We start from the raw sequence: 21,068 nt of genomic DNA, 5'->3' as shown, positions 1-21,068 counted from the left end.
ATGGTATTTACAATTACAGAAAAATGACATTAAGTATCATTATCTTCTCTGGATTGCAGCCTATTTTAATGACATATTCTTTAGTAGAATAAAAACTGAAATACTATTTCTCAGAAGGCCCTTCCATTCAATGTTTCTGAAGACCTCGCTGCCATATACTGCACTTAGAGATATGGACGCATGGGATATAAAAAAGCAGAAGAAAGAAGGTTTCACGTCTGTTTCATGTTTAACCAAATTCAAGCCATAGTATGGCAACAGAAACCTGGTTTTGTCACTTCTGCAGCCAAGACATTTCCCCACAAGTAAGAAAGAGATTCATTGCCAGAGAATCTTTCCACACTGAAGAAATCTTCACTCTCCTAGTTAAGGCAGCTTATGACTAACATAACAATTAGGAAGGACAACATCAGACCAGGACTTCCACCATAAGATACAGATCCAGAAAAGCACATCCTCAAGTCCCTTTGACTTCATTAGCACATTGACTATTGGTAATACAGAAAGTGAGCTTACTGCTCTGAGTGGTCATTATTTGTCAAACCAGCATAAATTCCCCAGAACATTAAGTGATAAATGAGTCTAATAAGCTGCAAATATTCCCCAAACATAATGATTTTTTTTTTTAAGACAAAAATGTATAGCTGCTTTTCCCAGCTTTTTCCCAGCACAAATAGAAATTCAATGAAGTATATAATTTCAGAAGAGGACTCCAATGGGCTTCTCCAACTTCATATTGGTACTACATTTCTACAGATGATGGTGATGGCAGTATTTAAAGAAAAGGGAAACTTATATCCTAGACATGACCAGATTTATAATCAATTTCCCATGCTTTCCTGTGCACAGAACATTCTTTGTATTTTAGTTGTTTCTAAATATTCCATGCTTAATTCAAAATGTGCATTCTTCCTTTAAATGCAAGCAAATTTTCTAATTATTTCAAATGCGTTGGGTTTTGCTCAGTGTTAAAATCTTATTGGTAATAAAAGTCAGAAGCAAGGAAAGAAAAAAAATTAAATTTGATGTGTGTAAAAGAGTATTAAAATTGATGATGGTCAAAGTTGTAAGATTTGGGATCACTACAAAAACTAGCGAAAACATCTATAAATAAAGAGTTGATATTTTCTATGTTAGAACTGTCTAAAATTAATTGAATAAATGTAAATATATTAACGATGGAAGTGTGAATTGAAGCCAATAAATCAGCAAATAGAAGCTGATCTTATGGAAGGTATTTCTTATGAAAATAAATTGTTAAATGTATACAATAATAAATACAAGACATTTCATGTCCACACCACATACATCCTGTTTCTTGGCTGTTCCTGTGCATCTTCTAATGCTTTTGGCTTAGCAGGGTTTTCTAGCACACCTTACAGGAGCACACCTTAGATATCCAGGGATGTGGCTTCATGTCATCTGGAAAAGAAATGTATTCATCTGGCTTAATGATTTTACAGTTTGAGGTAATAGGCAAGATTTTGTTTTTAAAAAATAAGTTATTTTACAATCTTTTTATAGAGTAATAAACTCTATAATTTTGTAATGGAATGAAAAGTTTCATCAGCAACATGCTAGTGTCAAAAAACATCACAGATCTACCTCCAGAAGACTGTTTACATTATAACTGCTATACTACAAGAGGCAACGTGGAGCCCAAAACAGCTCAAGAGAATGTATGGCATTCCTCAAAACTTTTCTCCTGAACAGCCTTCTCCTTCTTCTTCCTTTTTTGTTTTAAAGAAAAACATTCCAGTGGATCAGCAGAAAGGTAATTTCTGTTTTAAATTAGTAGACTGTTTATGTTTCCTCTGCAAATATAATTTTCAATTATATATATTTTCTTTCAGCAGAAATAATCCTACAATAGCTGTAAACAGAGGTAATAGAAAGTTATATTAATAAGGCATTATATTTTAATTCTGTCATGGCTTATCAGAATTCCACAGAAAAGCACTCTCAATCATCAGGTTTTAGCTTCATGTGCAAATACAGAAAAAGAAAACCATGCTTTTCTAGGATGCTTCATACCTGGAAATTTAGAGAATATTTCCTTTTACATTCTGGCTGTGTACCGATCAACAGCCATATAGGTGACGCAGTGCTGGTTTAAATAACATATTGTCCAGTGGATGGAACTTGGAGCTGGTAAGTGACTATTCGATAGAGTAATTGTAACTTGCCTTATAACAAGACAGTCACAATTTTAGTGCTGTATTTTCAAGCACACTGTTGCTAATAAGAATCTGTTGTTCTTGGTACATTCTCATTTCTATTTGCTACAGTTCTATCTCTTTCAGACTGTATTTCAGGGACAGTCAGAGATCTTTCCCATCTCTATGCCAAGGTATATCTGGGACAAGACTGAAAACTGCTTGGATTTTCACTATTATCTGTTTTACACCCAGAATTACATTCTGTCCTGAAAAGTCAAAAAATGAAGAGGGAAAAATTTCATATGGGCAATGTTTTCGAAATGAAGTGGGGGGAAGAGATCATGAGGTGCAGAAGGGACCAGCTGACTCAGGCAGACTGTCTGGCTACTGAAGGCCATAAGTATATAGGGTTCTTACAATTTACATGGGTTTCATCCAAAAGAGAGGAAACACTCTAATTTCTGTCTACAGCTTCCAAGCGAAGCTTCCATTAGGGACGCTCAATTTCCTTCTATTACCAAGTGAAGTAAAAGTCTATTGCCTACTCTACTGCAATATCTCTGTTGGGGGAAATAAGAGGCAAGGGGTATCTGTGCCTACAATGTTTGTTGTGACTCCAGCTCAAATCTATTCCTTTTTCTCCTAAGAGCTGTGCTTGCAGAACCCTCCTTAGTGGGATTGCACCACGTATGAAAGCTAAGAACCTCAAGTTGTGCCAAGTCCTGTTACAATCCTCTTAGACTTTTAATGACAAAATTCAGAGCATTTTCAATCCCCTTAAAACCCATCTCAAGCAACTCCCTTTGGACAAGATGATCTGCCCTCTGGAGGTGTGAAATTTCCACCATTGTTTGTACAAGAGAAATTGGGTGAATAGCTCAGACCTAGAAGTCTAACTTACACATCCATGTTCACTCAGTTTCAACCTCTCTCAGTTTCCCTAAATGTGGAAATTTTTTCTGATAAAATGGAAAACACTGCTGGGAATATTTATATTAAAGAAGCACTCTAAGGGATAGGGAATTCTTAATGGGTGGTTGATATCATTAAAAGTCAAGTTCTACAAAAAGCTGTTGTAGTTCTTACCTGATTATTATGTTCAAGGCCACAGCAGCCTTGAAAAGCCAAGGCTTTGCATGTCAAACAGAAGTAGTCCATGTGGGGAAAATGGCAGTGATAAACCTACTATTAGGCATCTGGGAGAGAAGCCCAGCATCTCCTCTGTGTGTGGGCTAAAATAGACATGAGCGACTATCACAGATAATGGCAGTTTGTAGGCACATGAAGGGAGCAACTAAAATCCATTTCACTTAGACAAGAAACTGCAGTCTGATATTTACCTGTGTCCATCACATGTGAAAAGTGTTTACTGTGAATTATCCAAGAGAAAAGTGCAGGTTGAGGGGTTTCATTACCTATCTGAGAGTAGTTCAGATCACACATTGAACATAAGAAATCACAGGTAAATCTCAGATTGGTGTCTTGGGTAGTCAAATAGATTCCTGCTATTCATCTGAGTATATGCCTTTTTCTACAATTGCTGGAGGCCCACATCCAGAGCAGTGAGAACATGTGCAGACATATAGAAAATGTGAAAGTAAAATAAAGAGTAAGCTTTAAGTGATTTTAGAAAATTAAGATCACTTTGAAAATAACTCAGTCTAATGTCAAGGTTAGAGACTGCACCTTTCACCATTAGAAAACACAATGCACAGATATGTCTGTTAACGGCTGGTCTATAGCCTTCCTGATTCTTGTAGAAGTCGTAATAAAGAAACTTTTCTAGGAATGGTTGGAATTTCTTGCAGGTATATTGCCATATTTTCACCTTTTCCTCACCAGAAGGGATAATAAAATCAATGTATTTCTTAACATCACTTTTGCACATACAACATATTGTAAGTGAAGCACAAGAGACTCTGCAAAACATATATATAGACTTTTTAATAAAAACTTATAAATGAAGTTTGTAAGTTTGCCCAGACTTTGAATATGTGTGAGAGAAATTCTAAAGTCACACTTTTCACCAAAACAAATGCTGACCTCCCAGGCACTGTCAAATTCCAAGATACTATTCAAAGTTAAAGCACCTGAGAAATACCAGAGAAAATCATAGCCAACTGAATGTCATATTATTGTTTCAATGTTTGCTACTAAAAGTAAGTGGTAAGTTTTAAGTAAATGTATTGTGTTACCAAATCTTTCCTTTCAAACAAGCACTTCTGGCAGAAGTGTCTTAATTTCTTATCACAGAATTTCATCTGCACAAGGAGCAATAAATAATTCATGTTCCTAGCTCTTTGTTGTGTCCCTGAACTGCACAGAGCTGGAAGGCTGACAGCTGTGTCAGGACAAGCACCAAAGATCTGACATGACAAGTGACTAACAAGTTTCTTTCAGTCTATAGTGAAAGAAGACAATGGCATAAAGTGCAAAAACGAAATCCTGAAACAAAATGAAACTGTTTCTTTCTCTTTACCTAAGTGTTTGCTATGAGCTTATTTCCGACCCATAACCTCTGGTCATTTTATAGTACTGCCCAACCCCCTTTACTCCTCACATTCGCCTGGCCATTTACGCCTGTCCACGGATCAATATGAGCAATTCTTGGAGAAATACGATGTCTCCATGACAACCAAGCCACAAATTCTCAGTGGAAAGCAGTGAGACCAGTAGTGAAATCTCCTGAGGTTTTCAGACCTATAAGACAAGATGTCTTAAAATGCAGGAACGGACAGAAACAAAAGCCAGAGTAATTCATTGTTTATTACTAGTTTAATGATGTCAGATGGACTGAATGGAACTCAGTTTTTAAGTTTAGATGCTTTATCAACATGTATTTTTACCAGTCAATATTGACCTCCTGACAGGCCTTTATTCTTTCCATTACTTCATATAGATATGCAGAGTGCAGAATTGGATATTCAAGTTCCTATCCAAGTGTGTAGTTTGCCACACAGAATTAATTTAAGGTTAAAATTAATATTATCTTTAAGGTACATCAGTTCTCACCTGAACACTTTAGTGCCACCTTGTTTTAATTCTTTTTCACTTCAGAACAGATCAGAACTTGGACAATCCATATTTTTGCCCATAATCATTGCTGAAGGGACTATAGACAGTTTCTAAGGAGGTGCCGTGCACCACAGATTGTAGGTGCAGTAAGGAATTAAATTTGGCTCCTTCCCAAGTAGATTATGTATTTCTTTCTAAATCTCATGCTGGTTTCTGCTGTACAGCATTGAGTCCAAGCCTATGTGGCTTTAAAATGAATATGGATTTACAATTCATTGGTTTCAATTATTCTAACATATACTGGTGTTCATTTCTGTGGAAAAGATGAAAAGGGAATGTAGTTCAAATCAGGTATATGACAGCAGTTGAACTCCCAAGGAATCTTGGAGGAGTGGAGCGTGCTGAAATATAATCCCCCAGACATGGGTCCTATCTGGGTTCTGAGATGACTTAGGGGACCTGACATGGATTTCAGACTGCACCCTTTGACTGAAAATTAAATCTCAGCAGTGTTCCTTGGGGAAGGATCAGGGGACTGTTGGCAGCTGCCCCCTGTCAGCACAAGCTGCAAGATTTGGAAATCTCTTAACTAAGCTGACAGGCCACAGAGACAATGAATCAAAAATATGATACACGGATCAGCACACAAAGATGCAAGAGGGTACACAGAAACCAGATAAAGCAGGGAAGGAAAATATCAAGTGAAGAAAGATGTTTAACTCTTTCACTAATGAGGACTACATGCAGGTTACGTATATGGTGTATGTGGGTCAAGCTCACAGTTTGCTTAAAAGATCTTAGTATTTAGTCACACAGAATGTTTTTAATCAGCTGTGACTTGATACACTTTATATTTAATTGTTTCCCTTTGGGATTCATTTAGTAAATTTTGTAGATGTTCCATAATGAGAAAGATAATGAAACTACATGAAGATAAATCTTTTAGTCACCAAAAAGGATGCACTTTATGGATGTTCCTGTATTTAGCTGAATCAATGTTAAGAGCCATTAAAATGAAATAATGATTGTGAGCTGATTTAAAGAAAAGAATCAAGCTATTTAACGCCACCAATTTGCTTTCCTCCAGAGATACGTTTGAATGTTCACTGCTACTTTCAACTGCAGTATATACAGTCCTTCTAATTTTTCATAATCTCATGCTACCTTCAAAGGGTCAGACGTTGTACATATATTAAGTGAGCAGTGTAGTCCAAAACTAATTATAATGAACTAGTAGTGTCAGCTTTCTTTTTGGTCATAAAGCCTTTATCCTTTCTAAGACCTGAATTCTTGATGAAAGAGGAAAGGATAACAGCTCCACACTGTGACCCCTGGAGGTGACCATTAATTTGACATTGCAGCTGCTAAAAAGGAAACAGCGTTACAATGTGCTTTTTTAACAGACCCAAAAGCTGTGTCAGATTTATCACTTGATACTTGGTGACTGTCTTTAAATGCCTCTCACCTGGACTCTCAGACTCTTCCAAGACACATCTGTCAGGCATATCCTCCACATCTTGGAAGTTTGCCGAGTTTGAGCTCTTGTCATGCTTCAGCACACTGACTGGAGCAATGAAGAATAAAAACAGGGGGAGAGAGAAATGTAACGTACTCAGAAACAAACACTTCCTGATTTTCTGCAGAGCTTTCAATGATGAAGACATAATTTGTAAAAACAAATAATAGATTGAAATAAAACAGAAACTCAAAGTACTTATATGCAACCATAGCACAGTTGAAAAATCTATAGACAAGAATTCATTCAGAGAGAACTTTGAGGCATCAGCTTAAATGTGATCCCTTTGAAGTAAAAAACCAGTTTTTTCTTATAGAATCCTAAAATAATAAAACAATTTAGAAGCCATAAAAAGCTTTTGTCTGTTTCACCAATGAAGCCAGTAAACAATATAAAAGGTCAATTAGGTGGTTTTGTAATTACTAGAGTCATTCACCAGGGAGAGAAATGGTGTTCATTTTAAGATGAAAATACGTAGTATATAACAAGCTAGAATGTGTCATAAAATTAGTGATAATTCCAAAGTGCAGTAAAAACCAGATTGAGTTCTAATATCTAGAAAACTAAGTGAGGTTCCAAACTTCCATGTGGATGGAGATACCAATGGCTATACACAATCTCAGTGTAGTTTTGTCCTGTTTTCAAAACAAGAAATTTCTTTCCTTATAACTTTCGATGGTTTGGGTTTTTTTAACCAAATGAATATTTGCTGAAGGGTTACTTAATTCAAACACCCATTTAATTTTTCCAAAATTATGAGTGAATCAACAAGGCTTCAGGGCATTATTCAGACAGGAAGAGCTCAAAAGAGACATATTCCTCTTCAGTGCTCTATGTTTTCCATCGGTTTGCAGCTATTGATCCCAGGTCGCCAAAAGGTTCCATCATTCTTGACTTCTGCACCTACACAGACTCCATTTGAAGCAATCAGAGCTTCATTACAATTGTGGAATTAGATCCTTGAAAATGCAATATTAAATCATAATAAATAATAAAATCTATGAGTGACACTGTGCATTTCTCCTGGAAAAAAAAAAAAAAAAGCCAGTAAATTTTGCTTAAAAAATCTGCCTTGGATGGCAACTAACCAGTATATAAAACCCTGCCCAGGTAGAGCAGGAACACTGGTTAAATTTCTAAGCTTACAAAAAGCCAGAGGCTTTTCTCAGTGGTCAACTTATCCACATGAAGAGGAGTTTTAGTTCTTGTTTCTGCCATGGAAGAGCAGAGATTCCACCTCATGGAATCTGCATGAGGTGAGTTGACACTGAAGAACAACTTACAATAAATAACAAATATTCTTGTTCACACATGAAAACGCTATATGTGCAAGAAGAAATGTCTTCAAAGATATCTGTGCTCTTCTTTGATTTTTACAACACTTAAATAATTTTCAAATACACTGACTGAGGGTCAGGTTTCCCACTTCAACAAAGAAAAATTGGAAAATACAAATGTGCATATTATATTAAAAAAAAAATTGGTTTGTGCTAAATATATTAGAACATTCTTTCTAAGACAGTTCTTCCCGTTAAACAGTCAGCTCCACTGTGCCAAGTGATAGATTGAGTCATTACAGCTGCATGAATTTAAAAGTCAGAACTACTCTGAAGTAGAGCAATAGGAAAATTTCCAACAGAGTATACAGTGATAAAATGGAGAAAACAAAAAGTACGGCTATGCCTCTGCAGAGAAAGAGAAAAATCACAAGACCTGTCCTCTCTGAAAAACATAGCAGTGACCAAAAATTCACCATCAGCCTTTCAAAATGAATGGTATGTTTTCACCCAGTAAAGAACTCTCATAGTGAACCAAGGAGGGGAGATGCTTTCACAGCACCAAGCATTAGTCCTGGTCAGGAGGTGACAGGTACTACCCTTGCTGAACGTTTGGGCTGTAGTTGCTCTTGAATGGGACTAGGACAAACCTGTTCAAGTGCTCTCCCTCTGTCCCAGACCATGTCAGCATAAGTCATATAATTCCAACTAACCTGCTTGATTTTACAACAAAGCAGAGCTGAGCAGTATTTTTAGGGAAGGTACCAGATTCGGCTGAGAAGTAACTCAGAACATAATGAATAAAAGACAGCTAGAAGCAGGTCCATACACTGGTGAGATACATCAGAAGGAAGGTGTGAAGTGAACAGGAAAGAAACCAAGACAGGCCAGCAAGATCCTTGGACAAAGCAGGAGGATCTCCAGTTGATATGCTTGAGTAGAGATTACAGAGATTTGGGGAGATTTGGGAGAAGATGGAGACATTGAAAGCCAAGAAATACAAAAATGAGAAAAAAAGGATCACAGGCAGAGCTGATATGGCTGACAAATGACAAAAACCAATGATGAAATGCTCGCGCAAATAGTTGGTGGCAAGGAGTCATTAGGAACAGTTTAAAGGGAGTGGAAGGCATGGATGGAAAGGGTTTTCACAGGAGCAGTGAAGCAGACCTCTAGTCAACTTGTGTAAGAAGAGCTGTCGGAGCATGAGGTTCAGCAGGAAAAAGTGAAGGGAGGAAAGCGTGTATGTCAGAAAACCAGGAGACAGGTTGGGACAGGTGAGGTTCAGGTCACTGGTGCGAGTGAGTGATGTGTATCTTAGCCTTGGCGCTTACTCAGAAGTACACATACCTCCCTAGACAAAACTCAGGCAAATAAACGTCACAATACCCTAGTTTATGAAGTTACATAAGTGTATGCAGTGAGCAAGAAAGGGACCTTCAGATCTTTCTTTTTTAAACCATCACATGTTATATGCTCAATTTGAAGAGGAAGGTTCCTTAAAAATATCATAAAAGAACAAAGGGAATTGGAAAGTTAAAAATAAGGAAAGAACAGCCTGGCCCAAATAAAGAGTGAAAGTGAAAAATGGCATTATGTAATCATGAAAAAACCCAAACAACTTTAACAATGACACCTACTTTACTGTGTTTTCCCTTAGGGGAATAGGATTTTATGTTCAAATGTCAATAAAGGAAATATTGTTCTGAATTGCTTATACCTAGGACGCTGATCGAATTTAAGTTATTTAAACATACGCAGTGTGATCTTTATTCATTCTGAGGATACTCTGTCCTACTTTGGGTTTAAATGGACCTTAAAATTACTTTTGCTTCCATTTGAAAGCTAATTTGTGTAGCCAAAGTGATTTCAATGTCTGGAGTATAAATGAGCCCCAAATCTGCAAGTCAGAGAAAAAGAAACGACAGTTTCTGATATAATAACTCTTAATGATATTTTCTTTCTATTCAGTGAAATGCAACTTCAATTATTACATAGACAGTAGAAAATACCTTTGTTAGCATGGAAGTAACGTAAAAGGACAGATTTCACTGGGGCAAATGACCTTGAACTTAGCATATAAAAATGACATAAATCTTCATTGTACAGTCTTGAGAATCATGGTAATTTTTTCTGATATATCTTAATAAACTCTTAAGAGTTGTTTACTGAACTTGATACCCATTCTCCTACATTATTGAAACAGAAAAAGACTTTAAAAAAATAGGTATGGAATTCAGAATAGTAAAAGAATGTCATAAGATCATAGTATTGAATGAAACATTTATGTAAATATTTTTAAAATATTTCAAATTCCAAAAATAAAACCAAGTGATTTCCGAAAAGAGATCACAGACTGATTGGTGATCAGTTTATGAAACAACAGCCTTTGTGTGAATGAACTGTTGAATGATAAGTTATTCTTTATGAAGATACACTAATCACTAATTAGAGCAACTACTCATCACTATCATTTATTTCTACATGTTCTGTTTAAACTCTGAAAAGCCTTGTTCCACCCTGGAAATATCACACACTGAAGTCTAAATAACCTGCTCTGCATACCAATTTTCAGAGGGCAGACACATTGGAGAAAGAAGAGTGCATAAAACAGGTGAATAAACCAGTTAGCATTTTCTGATAAGATGCCTTTGTTATTGGTAAGGTGGATTAGTAACTTAAAGACAGTCTGTCTGCAGAGAAAACAAGTACTTATTTGTCATTCAAAACAAGCAGATAGGGCAACAAAAAATATTTTTCAATCAAAAATATTAGGCAAGATAGACTATAGGTGATAAATCTATTTAAGGTCCAATACAGAACACAAAGCAACCTGAATCTAAATAGAATTGCATGAAAAAAAGCTGTAAAAGAAAACAAAATGGTGGTATTTTTTAATTTTCGTAAATGGATAAAAACAATCATGCTGCAGTGCCACTTCTGGGATGTATGGGATCTACTGGCACTTACCATATTATACCTAAGAAGCCTGACGGAGAGCTGGGCAATAAATGCTTTGAGTACTATTTTTAAAAGCACATTTCATAGATATCATAAAAAGCATAAGAACAGCTGTACTCCCTGAGACCAAACATCATTAGTGTGAGAGTCCAACAACCATTCAGTAATACTTCACCAGAAATTTCTCCTAAACTCCAATTTGAAACTTGGGGAATTCCAAAACTTTTTTTTTTTTTAAATATTTAATAACTCACAGTAGATTTCTGTTCCACAAACTTCTCCAGTTTTCCCTTAAAGACACAGAATTTTTGCATCCTTAACATTCTACACCCTAACTTGCCTTAACATGGCAAGCTCCATTGTTTTACCACATAAGTAGGCATCTCCTTTTGTTTGCGCATGTCCCTATTAGCTTAATGTGAAACTTATTCTTGTATGAGAAAAAGGCTTGTGTAGGAGCCCTGCACACTCTCTCCATGGCGCTTGTGATTTAACAGTCCTTTGTTTTATCCTCTTTCAACCATCACTTTTCCAGGTGGAGGATTACTATCCTGCTTAGCTTTTCCCAGGTATTTTGCTGCCAACCTAAAAGGCTACAATTATTTCACTAGTATTGTAAGAAATGCAGAAAACGTTCATGAAATAGCAAGTGAAATATTAGCAGCGCTCACCACAATCATCTAGAAAACAGAAAAAGCAGATAACGAAGTTACACCAGCCAGTATGGAGCACCCATCCTGCCATTAGGGTGACAGCACTCTCCGCCGAGGAGCGCGCCGGCAGGCAGGGAGTCAGAGAGGCTGGGGATGTGCCTGCCCTTGATGGCACCAGTGCTGAGTACAGTACAAGGATTACTTCACAGGTTTTACAGGTGATACTCCTGTTTACAGAGCCTGGTATGGTGTTTGCCTTTGTTGCCACAGCATGAACACTGTTGACTCATGCTCAGCTTGTGATCCAGATTCTTTTCTGAGAAACTGTTACCTTGCTATTTCTTCCCCATCCTGTCTCTTTGCAGAAGATTAATCCTACCTCAGCCTAGATCCTTGCTCTCGTTCTTATTGAATTGAACCCTATTTTTTTTCCAGACCATTTCTCAGGCCATATAAACCACTAATTCATCTCACTGACAGAAGGCATCAGTTGTTGGTCATTTCATAATTTTTAGTGTCATTTAAAAAAACCTGCACTGATGTATGTAGTTGTCATTTAATTGAGAATGGCTGGTTGTTATCTTCTGATGATTAAGTATCACACTGGCCCAGTTTCCAATACATTTTAATTTTAAAAAGAGAGATTAAGAAATTAACCTGAAGAAACATGTTATTATTCTAAAGTGAATGCGGCAGCATATGGAAGTTGGAACTGTCCTTGAAATAAGCCAGTATGGAACAAGTCAAACTGGAAGCTACAGTAATTTAAATCCATTACCTTGAATGCAGAAGTAGGACCTAATATTACATTGCAGAGCTCAGTTTGCAGAAATATTAACCCATGCACCTGGAGAAGCCTGAGCTTGCTCTTGCACTCTGTGAAGTCACACACAAACAAAGCTCATTCCACTCACTAACTGAATTGAAACTGAAGAACGTTTTTCCTTCTGTAAGTAAGTGTGAAATTTCTTTTAAGGTTTTCATATATTTTAAATTAAAAAACTCCTGAAACTCCATTTTCCTCCCTCCCCATATGTATAAGGACAGCATTACTCTAGACAGGAAAACTGAAATTTTCAGTGATTCTTTTCCCAATATACCTTGAAGTTTTATTCACCCAGACGGACTTCCCTACTTCTCTCAACTAAAGTATAATGGCATGTAACAAATTATGCTCTCAAAGGACATCCCATTTTTGTTTCATTAGTGCAACGAAACATTCACTCAATTTTAAAGCAGTTGTCTTGATCTTAGTTGTGATTTATACCAGAAACTGTCCAAGTATTCTGTGTAGTATATATAATAAAACACCTAAAGAGTTAAATGTGTCTCAGTGGGTTCTGCTGCAAGGAGTAAAACACTTTCCCATAAAATCCCACACAATGTTTACTGCACAGCTCTGAAGCGTATGCTTCTGTAAAACTTAGGAGGATTTAAAAAAGGAAAATGTAACCCCAAACTGTCTTTAATTAATTCTTCTATCATTATACACTGCTTTTTCTTCTTGATGTCCTCTCTGGCTAGAAAGCTCAAATTTCTTTTTTCCAATTTCCATAAATGTCTGGTAGTGCATATTTTAACCAAACATGGTGTAAGACTGAAATATTTGATCCAGTTTGATGAACATTATTTATCCCTCTCATTATTTTTTTTCAACCAGTAATTGGGAGGCAATAGAAAAAATATTTTTACAGGAATTAGTAAAGAAGGCCAAATTTCAGTTCTGGTAGTTATTAGATAATTAGTTTCTTATTTTAATTAAAGTATATAGCATCTCCTCACCTGTCCAATTTTCTAAAACTATATAGCAAAATTCCCCCCTGGTTTCTGTACATTAGATCAATGGTGTGGGAGAGTACATATTGCAAATATGACTGCCTGTCAGTGTACCAGTAGCTTTTATAAAAACAACAAAAAAATAAATACTTCGTATTTTAAAAATCACATTATTGGACAGTATTGACATTATTATTTTCATGACAGTAGATTGATTTGGTATTCAAGTCTAAAATCATTGATCAGGGAATTTTCAGAGGATTCTGCTTCAGTCCATTTCTGTGGAGGGATTCTGGCTGTAGATTGCCTCAATTTGCTTTTAAAACCAAAATGAACAAAAGTGTGCAGCACAGTTATGACACTGACATATTCCTGTGCATAATATGAGTGTTATAGCTTGCATACTCTTCCCTTCTCTCGATCAAAGCTGTCCAAATAGCTGAATTCATGGGAAAAAAATATACACAGAGCCTTTTTATTAACCTCTTCTAGCCAGATTATTGTTATTCTTTTGCATTATGGCCTTAAAGATGTATTACTGATAGGGAGGTAAAGCCAACTGCAGCACAGCATGACTCTGCTGAATGGCTGCTATATGTAAGTGGAAGTACTTATTTCCAAGACATTTCTGTGATGCTCCCTACTGTTAAAATGTTATCTGACTTTAAAAGATTTTCAGTTCAATTGTAAGCAATAAGTAAACTCAGGCAGTACAGTACTGTATACTGAAGAGTTTCACTAGCTGGTCAAACGGCATTATTCCAAGAAACTAATGTTGTATAGGACTGCTTCCTGGTGGCTGAGACCTCTGATTGGCAAAAGACAGTGGACTTTTCAGTCAGCAAGCTAGTTACCCATGGATGTGGCTCAAGGCTGACACACAGATTGACTGGTTCACACTAATTTACTTCACACAGATTCCATTTATCTCCTAGAAGATCCCCTGGCAGCAGCTTATAATGGCATATCCTAGGATGCCTGCCTGCATGAGTTTTTAAAGCGGCAGAGCTTGATGAATCTAAGTCCAGAAAACAGTTCACAGATTGAGGACTAGGTGCAATCAAAAAACATCAAGTAGCACAGCTGGGACTTGCTAGCTTGCTTGACTGGTTTGAGCAGCTGAGCATTAACTACGCTTGCTTTCCTGCTGGCAGCCCTGTGTCACTAGGACAAATCGGAGCACTACCTGACAGAAAAGAAAAGAAAAGAAAAGAAAAGAAAAGAAAAGAAAAGAAAAGAAAAGAAAAGAAAAGAAAAGAAAAGAGAATTATTGCATTGCATGGATACTACTAACAGATGCAGGAAAAACTCATTAGAACATTTAATCTTTATGCAACTCCAGGATTATCAAACTAAATAATGTTCTGGTTAGCAAGTTTTGAGGCTAGGAATCTGAAAATTTCTTTTGTTCATGCTAACAGTTCCTAGGAAAAAGACCTGAATAAAACTAAAGCTGTTTCCATTTTTTTCCCATTGAAAATAAGACTATATTCAATCTAGTAATACATGTACAATGAAAAATAGTTACCAATATACTGGGTTTTACGTTATAAAAAGGTGAGGTACAGGTCAATGCAATTCCTTGCCTCCATAGAGAACAACAGACTTCAATAGGTGCAAGCTTATAAATTGTATTTTTAAAAGGAGTGAAAATACAGGCTTACACCATAGCTCTCCAAATTCAGATAGACAGAGACTATTCTTTAAAGTCCTTCTCAGAAAGGAAGCAAAATTTCATATTATTAGACAATAACATTTGACAGAAAATGTATTGTGAGAGATCCAAAGCACATTTAGTACTTAGGAGGTTAAAGACTCAGCTGTAGTGCTAGCTGATGAAAAAGTAGGATTAAGGCTTTAGTATGAGTCTTGACATGATCATGTTGTCTGCCTGCTGTCTTAAGCTTCGAAAAACAGCTGGGATCATCTTCTTATAAGCTCCAACTCAAAGATGTTTAAGCAGTTCCCAATCCAATTAAACAGAGGTAAATATAAGGAAGGGCCCTACTGAGCCCAATCATCTTATTTTTTTAATGAAAAACAGCATAATTGCAGGTTACACAACTCCTTAATCTCACTTTAAACCTAACAGACTGCTGCCTTATAGTGCACATGGCAGGCCCAGTTAACCCAAGCATTCTGTATTGGTGTGCTTAATTTTTGATCATTATCCTTTATTATGTTACTTGTAATCCTAAAAGCCTATGATTGTGTCCAGATATTTGGCGAGGATTGTACCTGGATATACAGGGATTCCTCTTCTAAGAGTAATGGATTAATTGGATAGTACTGTATGACTAGTAGATGCTTTGTAGTGAAACTGCTGTGCAGTTTTTAATTTGTGAAGTCCAGTTCCTTCTTATTCTGTCCCTGTCCTTTAAACAAATTGCCTTTTTGAACATTAGCAGTGCTGATGTAGTAACGTATCTATTCTCACCACTAACATGACAATACTATAGAAATAACCTTGCCCTACAGAGTGGGCTCCTTGCTAAAATCCTCTTCATAAAAATTAATAGAAAATACAGAAATCCTGTTTTTCAGATGGAATTGCATATTCAATTTACAAGTGGCTATCTCACGCACATGACCCAATCCTAGCATTATTCCTTCAAGGCTTCGAGCATTAGGCCACTTATTTTCCATACAGTCAAAAGATTTTTGAGGTGTGCATATGTGATCATATTGTGCCAAGGTATGTATTTTTAAAATCATTACAGTTAATACCATAAAAGCAAAAATCCACATATGTAATCCTTCTACTATGTCCTATAAATATGCACAAGGACATTCTCCAAGGATGTAAAAGCAAAATCTCATCAGGGACTACTTCAAATATAGGCTCCTCATGCCTGTAAGAGCAAGAAGGAAATGTAAATGATCAGGAGCGAACTGTTTGCAGTAGCTGTGTTACATTATGCATGATTCTTGGCTGCAGAGGATTTAATGAATGATTTCCAGTTACATGGTTAAGATCTGTAGTGAACTGGTATTTAGGGCAGAAACCTAGCATCTGACAAATTTATACCATTTTGTATTTTTTCCCAAACACCAGCTACTAGGAGTTGCTGTCCCTTTTTTGTGTAGCTGGAAATCAATTTTGCATATATGGACAATGATTCTGGGCCACGTTACAGAAGCATGAATCTAGATTAATTTTAAGGCAGCTACTCTCTTGATGCAATTGAGAACAAAATCTGGACTTTGCTATTCTACAAATTAATGAGCAATATTTGTTGATATGTGTAAGTATCAGAAAGGTGCATTGTTGAACTGATGGATGATACATAATTATATTGGTAATGAATGTGGACCATCTGTTTCAGTTACTACAAAACAGACACAGGTTTGGGAAACAGACTCTCCCCTTTTAGCACCACAGGATATATCTCCAGAAAACAAATGTGGCACTCCCTCAAATGTGGCACTCCCTCAAATGAGTAGATAAGCAAGGAGCTGTGAAGTACTTTACGGATAAAAGATGACCCCTGTCTAGTAATGCACCTTCACTCCATTCACCTACACTCAACTTTATTCTTCAGGCCATCAGCAAGATGTATCTGTAAGTGGACAAAAGAGCCTGGCCCTCCACTTTGAGCAGGTAAGACAGACACTACAGGCACTTCCAAGAAGATGGGCATCTAGGGAGGTGACTGACAAGTGTCTCTGTGGTTTGGAGGCTGTGTGAAACCACATGTGAGAGGAATCAGAAAGCATGGTTCCAAAAAATGCAGATGATCTGCTGATAGGTGAGACATGGTACTCTTGTACTCCATTATGAAGGCTGGTGAAACAACATTACATTCACTGGCTGTATAATCATGGTAACCAAGTCACTCATTAGAATTTGATTTTTTTTGTTGATGTCTGATCATTAGTTTCTTGTTAATTCTGAAAGCAAAGATTTCTATTGCTTTTTGCAATATACCTAGTCAAAAGTATCTGGGATATCTTTATTTAGGTATTCTGAAATCTACCTGTTGCAGGGTGTTGGGTTTTTGTGCACATTTATATTCCAATGCACACACAGAAAAGGTAGGCATACACTGACTATTTGGAAACGATCTAGTCCTCCACAAGAAATTCCATATGGAACTGTCCTACCTGGCTCCTGCAGATACTTCAAATTGTATTGCTGGTACTCCTCTTTTAATGATTGATTTGTTTCTGTTACTATATGCTTTCAACTACCAGCTTGTCTGCACAATCAGAGGTGAATCTAGGGATGGTCCTATATATCCCTCTACATATGGAAGGATACAAACAAACTTAGCGTTTCAAGAAACAAAACTACCAGTTCAGGAGATCACTAAAGGTTGCACTCCAGCTTGTAAGATGAGTGAAGTGGAAGTGCCAAAAGGGCTCCTGCACAAAAAAAGGCACAAATGTGCAGCAGCACCTTGATTGCAGTTTCAAAAGCACAGTGTGATAGCTATAGCATAATTAACAGAAAACACAGCATTCTTGTAAAATAAATCACAGAATGCTCACTCCCTGCTCACGGTACTGAGTTCATCTCTGTGTTAACTAAGTGCACTTTTATAAAAAGCAATAGAGCTGCCCTTGATTTACCACAGCCTGAGTTTGGCCAAGGTGCCTGAGATGAAGCAAGCAGTATAGAAATTCTAGTAGATATGTAAAAAACATCAGAACAGTGTGTTGGGTTTGTGTGGCAAGGTTTTGGTAGCTGGGGGGGGGGTGTTACAGGGGTGGCTTCTGTGAGAGGCTGCTGGAAGCTTCCCCTGTGTCTGACAGAGCTAATACCAGCCGGCTCTAAGATGGACCCGCCGCCGGCCAAGGCCGAGCCCATCAGCGACAGTGGTAACGCCTCTGGGATAACTTTTTTAAGAAGGAAAAAAGTTGTGGGGCACACAGAAACAGCAGCCGGAGAGAGGAGTGAGAACATGTAAGAGAAACAACCCTGCAGACACCAAGGTCAGTGAAGAAGGAGGGGGAGGAGATGCTCCAGGTGCCAGAGCAGAGATTCCCCTGCAGCCCGTGGTGAAGACCATGGTGAGGCAGGCTGTCCCCCTGCAGCCCACGGAGGTCCACAGTGGAGCAGATCTCCACCTGCAGCCCCTGGAGGACCCCACGTTGGAGCAGGTGGGTGCCCAAAGGTGGCTGTGACCCCATGGGAAGCCCAAGCTGGAGCAGGCTCCTGGCAGGACCTGCGGATCTGTGGAGAGAGGAGGCCACGCTGGAGCAGGTTTTCTGGCAGCACTTGTGACCCCGTGGGGGACCCACGCTGGAGCAGTGTGCTCCTGAAGGACTCCACCCTGTGGAAGGGACCCATGCTGGAGCAGTTCATGAAGAACTGTAGCCCGTGGGAAGGACCCATGTTGGAGAAGTTTGTGGAGGACTGTCTCCTGTGGGAGGGACCCCACGCTGGAGCAGGGGAAGAGCGTGATGAGTCCTGCCCCTGAGGAGGATGAAGTGGCAGAAAATAACGTGTGATGAACTGACCGTAAACCCCATTCCCCGTCCCCCTGTGCCGCTGGGGGGGATAGGCAGAGAATTCGGGAGTGAAGTGCCCAGGAAGAAGGGAGGCGTGGAGGGAAGGTGTTTTGAGATTTGGTTTTATTTTTCATTACCCTACTCTGATTTGATTCGTAATAAATTAAACTAATTTCCCTGAGTTCAGTCTGTTTTGCCCATGACAGTAACTCGTGAGTGATCTCTCCTGTCCTTATCTCGACCCATGAGCCCTTTGTTATGTTTTTCTCTCCCCTGTCCAGCTGTGGAGGGGGGAGTGATAGAACGGCTTTGGTGGCCACCTGGCATTCAGCCAGGGTCAACCCACCACAAACAGATATTGTAGAAATAAGATGACTTTCCATAACTATGTTCAAAAGAGCAGAAGACAAGCTCACTTTCACCATAACTGGCACTCTGGAATCTACCTAATCTTTTCCAAAATAACCCAAATAAACTCTCAGCTCTAAAATAAAGCCTCAGCCTTCTTAGTCCAATGATTTGAGACTGAACAGGTATAGTACAACAGTATACCCAATTTCAGTGATTAATTAAATGTACAAAGCCCACTGAAGCTCACAGGCACCCCAGTCTTTGCACATCCTTTATCGCAGCCAAATGACAAATGCAGGTGAGCTTCTAGCTATGAACTGCTCCCACAGCCTGATGCTTTTTCCAGAGGGGAATAGCCTGCCTCTACCTCTACGAGGTACCAAGAGAGCTCCACTTTAAGTTGGTACATTGCTACAGAATTGCAAGAATTCTTGTGGCAGTATACGAAAAAATACCTACAGTGCATGTAGCCTATTGGAATTCAAAAGTACGCAAACAGATTTGCTGTTTGTGTAAGGCATTTAGTACCTAGGTTTGTTAATTCACTGAGAGATGCTCTGTTCACAGGAAAAACTGAAAGGCTAAAGAGGAGATAAAAAGAATTCTATCACTGTGAAGAGTTAAAGACAGGTTTAAAAAATTGGGATCACAGCAGTATTACCATATTGTATTATTACAAAACACATTATCTGTATCTATCTGACACTTTTACAGTTGCATTCACAGCTGCCACTTCAGGCTCCGTTCCAAAGGAAACACTCAGTCATTCAGAGCTGAAGGAAAGTGAAATGTAGTTTAGAAGAAGCAACCACTTGGTTAGTTTTAGTCCATGAAGACAGCTATTGAGTGCAAATGAATAGTCAGGGCTCACTTTCCTTGTTGTCTTATTTTTTATTCTTACAATGCTACCCACTAAAGAGCACATTTTTCTTTTATTAGTTTCTTTGGGAAGGCACACTCTTTTGGATGTATATTCATTTTCTTTCCTTTACTTTTCACTTCTTAAGAAGCTTCACTTAACACTCAATGCAAAGACAACAGAGGGATTGTCCTCTCTCTTTGTTCATTTAGTTCTAGCCCTTAACCCTACTCAAGGATAGGAATAATGATGGATGCATGTAAAGACATGTCAATCTCTGAGCAGGTAAATGTTTGTTAAAAGAGGAAGATAAAACTTTTTTCACCAATCTACTTCGTACTGTTTTCTATACATTTTTCTTCTCATTTAATCTCTGCAGTATTACTATACAATTGTATTTGACTTGTAACTAGCAGCCTTAGTTTCTTTCATCTACAGTAATGGCATGCCATTCTCCACATTTCTCCAATCTAAATTTTAGAACCTTTGAAACATTTTTATGATACTATGAAACTTATCCTTGATATGAACACACACCTTCTGCAAACTATCTTTCATGGACATGTAACATTCATAATATGCGGAAGGAGGAATGACAAATGCCTTTTTTCACTTCATGAAGTACACTGGGATATGTGCTAGAGTGTTTAGCAAGTGTTAAGATAGAAGGTGTTTCTCAAACTGTCATATATGGTGAATATTTATTATACCATGATTATAATAGAGTTTGCACAATAATAAAGCCTGGAGTAGGACGTGGGTTTAACTCACATGTAATTATCTGTTTGGGACCATGGTGTGTACTTAAAAGCAAACAAAAATTATGTATAAAATTACAAAATACCTGCAAGATACAGATATTACTTATGAACAAGAGAAACTCTGCCCTTCAAACTCTGCACAGGGCTAAGTACTATCCTGTAATGTTAGCCTGCATTTCATTAATATCCAATAGCTTTGTTTAATTTTTGGTTAAAAAAACCCCAACCACAAAAAACCTTAATGTTGCATCAAGACAGCTATAAAGAGTACAAGACTGTTCTTAAA

General features: G+C 37.8%; 1 protein-coding gene across 1 annotated transcript in view; it reads right to left on the bottom strand.

The window, feature by feature from the left end:
* Positions 1–1,366: 1,366 nt before the first annotated feature.
* WDR72 (WD repeat domain 72) overlaps positions 1,367–21,068 on the bottom strand; it is a 118,330-nt gene continuing 98,628 nt past the window's right edge. The window contains exons 18-19 of the mRNA XM_010571812.1: positions 6,640–6,738; positions 1,367–1,422 (exon numbers count right to left, since the gene is read on the bottom strand). Of these exons, the coding sequence (XP_010570114.1) occupies positions 1,367–1,422; positions 6,640–6,738 (155 nt within the window). The remainder of the gene's footprint in view (positions 1,423–6,639; positions 6,739–21,068) is intronic.

Source organism: Haliaeetus leucocephalus, unplaced genomic scaffold (genome assembly GCF_000737465.1).
Source record: "Haliaeetus leucocephalus isolate CR32 unplaced genomic scaffold, Haliaeetus_leucocephalus-4.0 Scaffold339, whole genome shotgun sequence".
In the NCBI taxonomy this organism is placed as follows: domain Eukaryota; kingdom Metazoa; phylum Chordata; class Aves; order Accipitriformes; family Accipitridae; genus Haliaeetus; species Haliaeetus leucocephalus.
The sequence above is the reverse complement of the archived record's forward strand: the minus strand, read 5'-3'. Positions and strand labels throughout refer to the sequence as shown.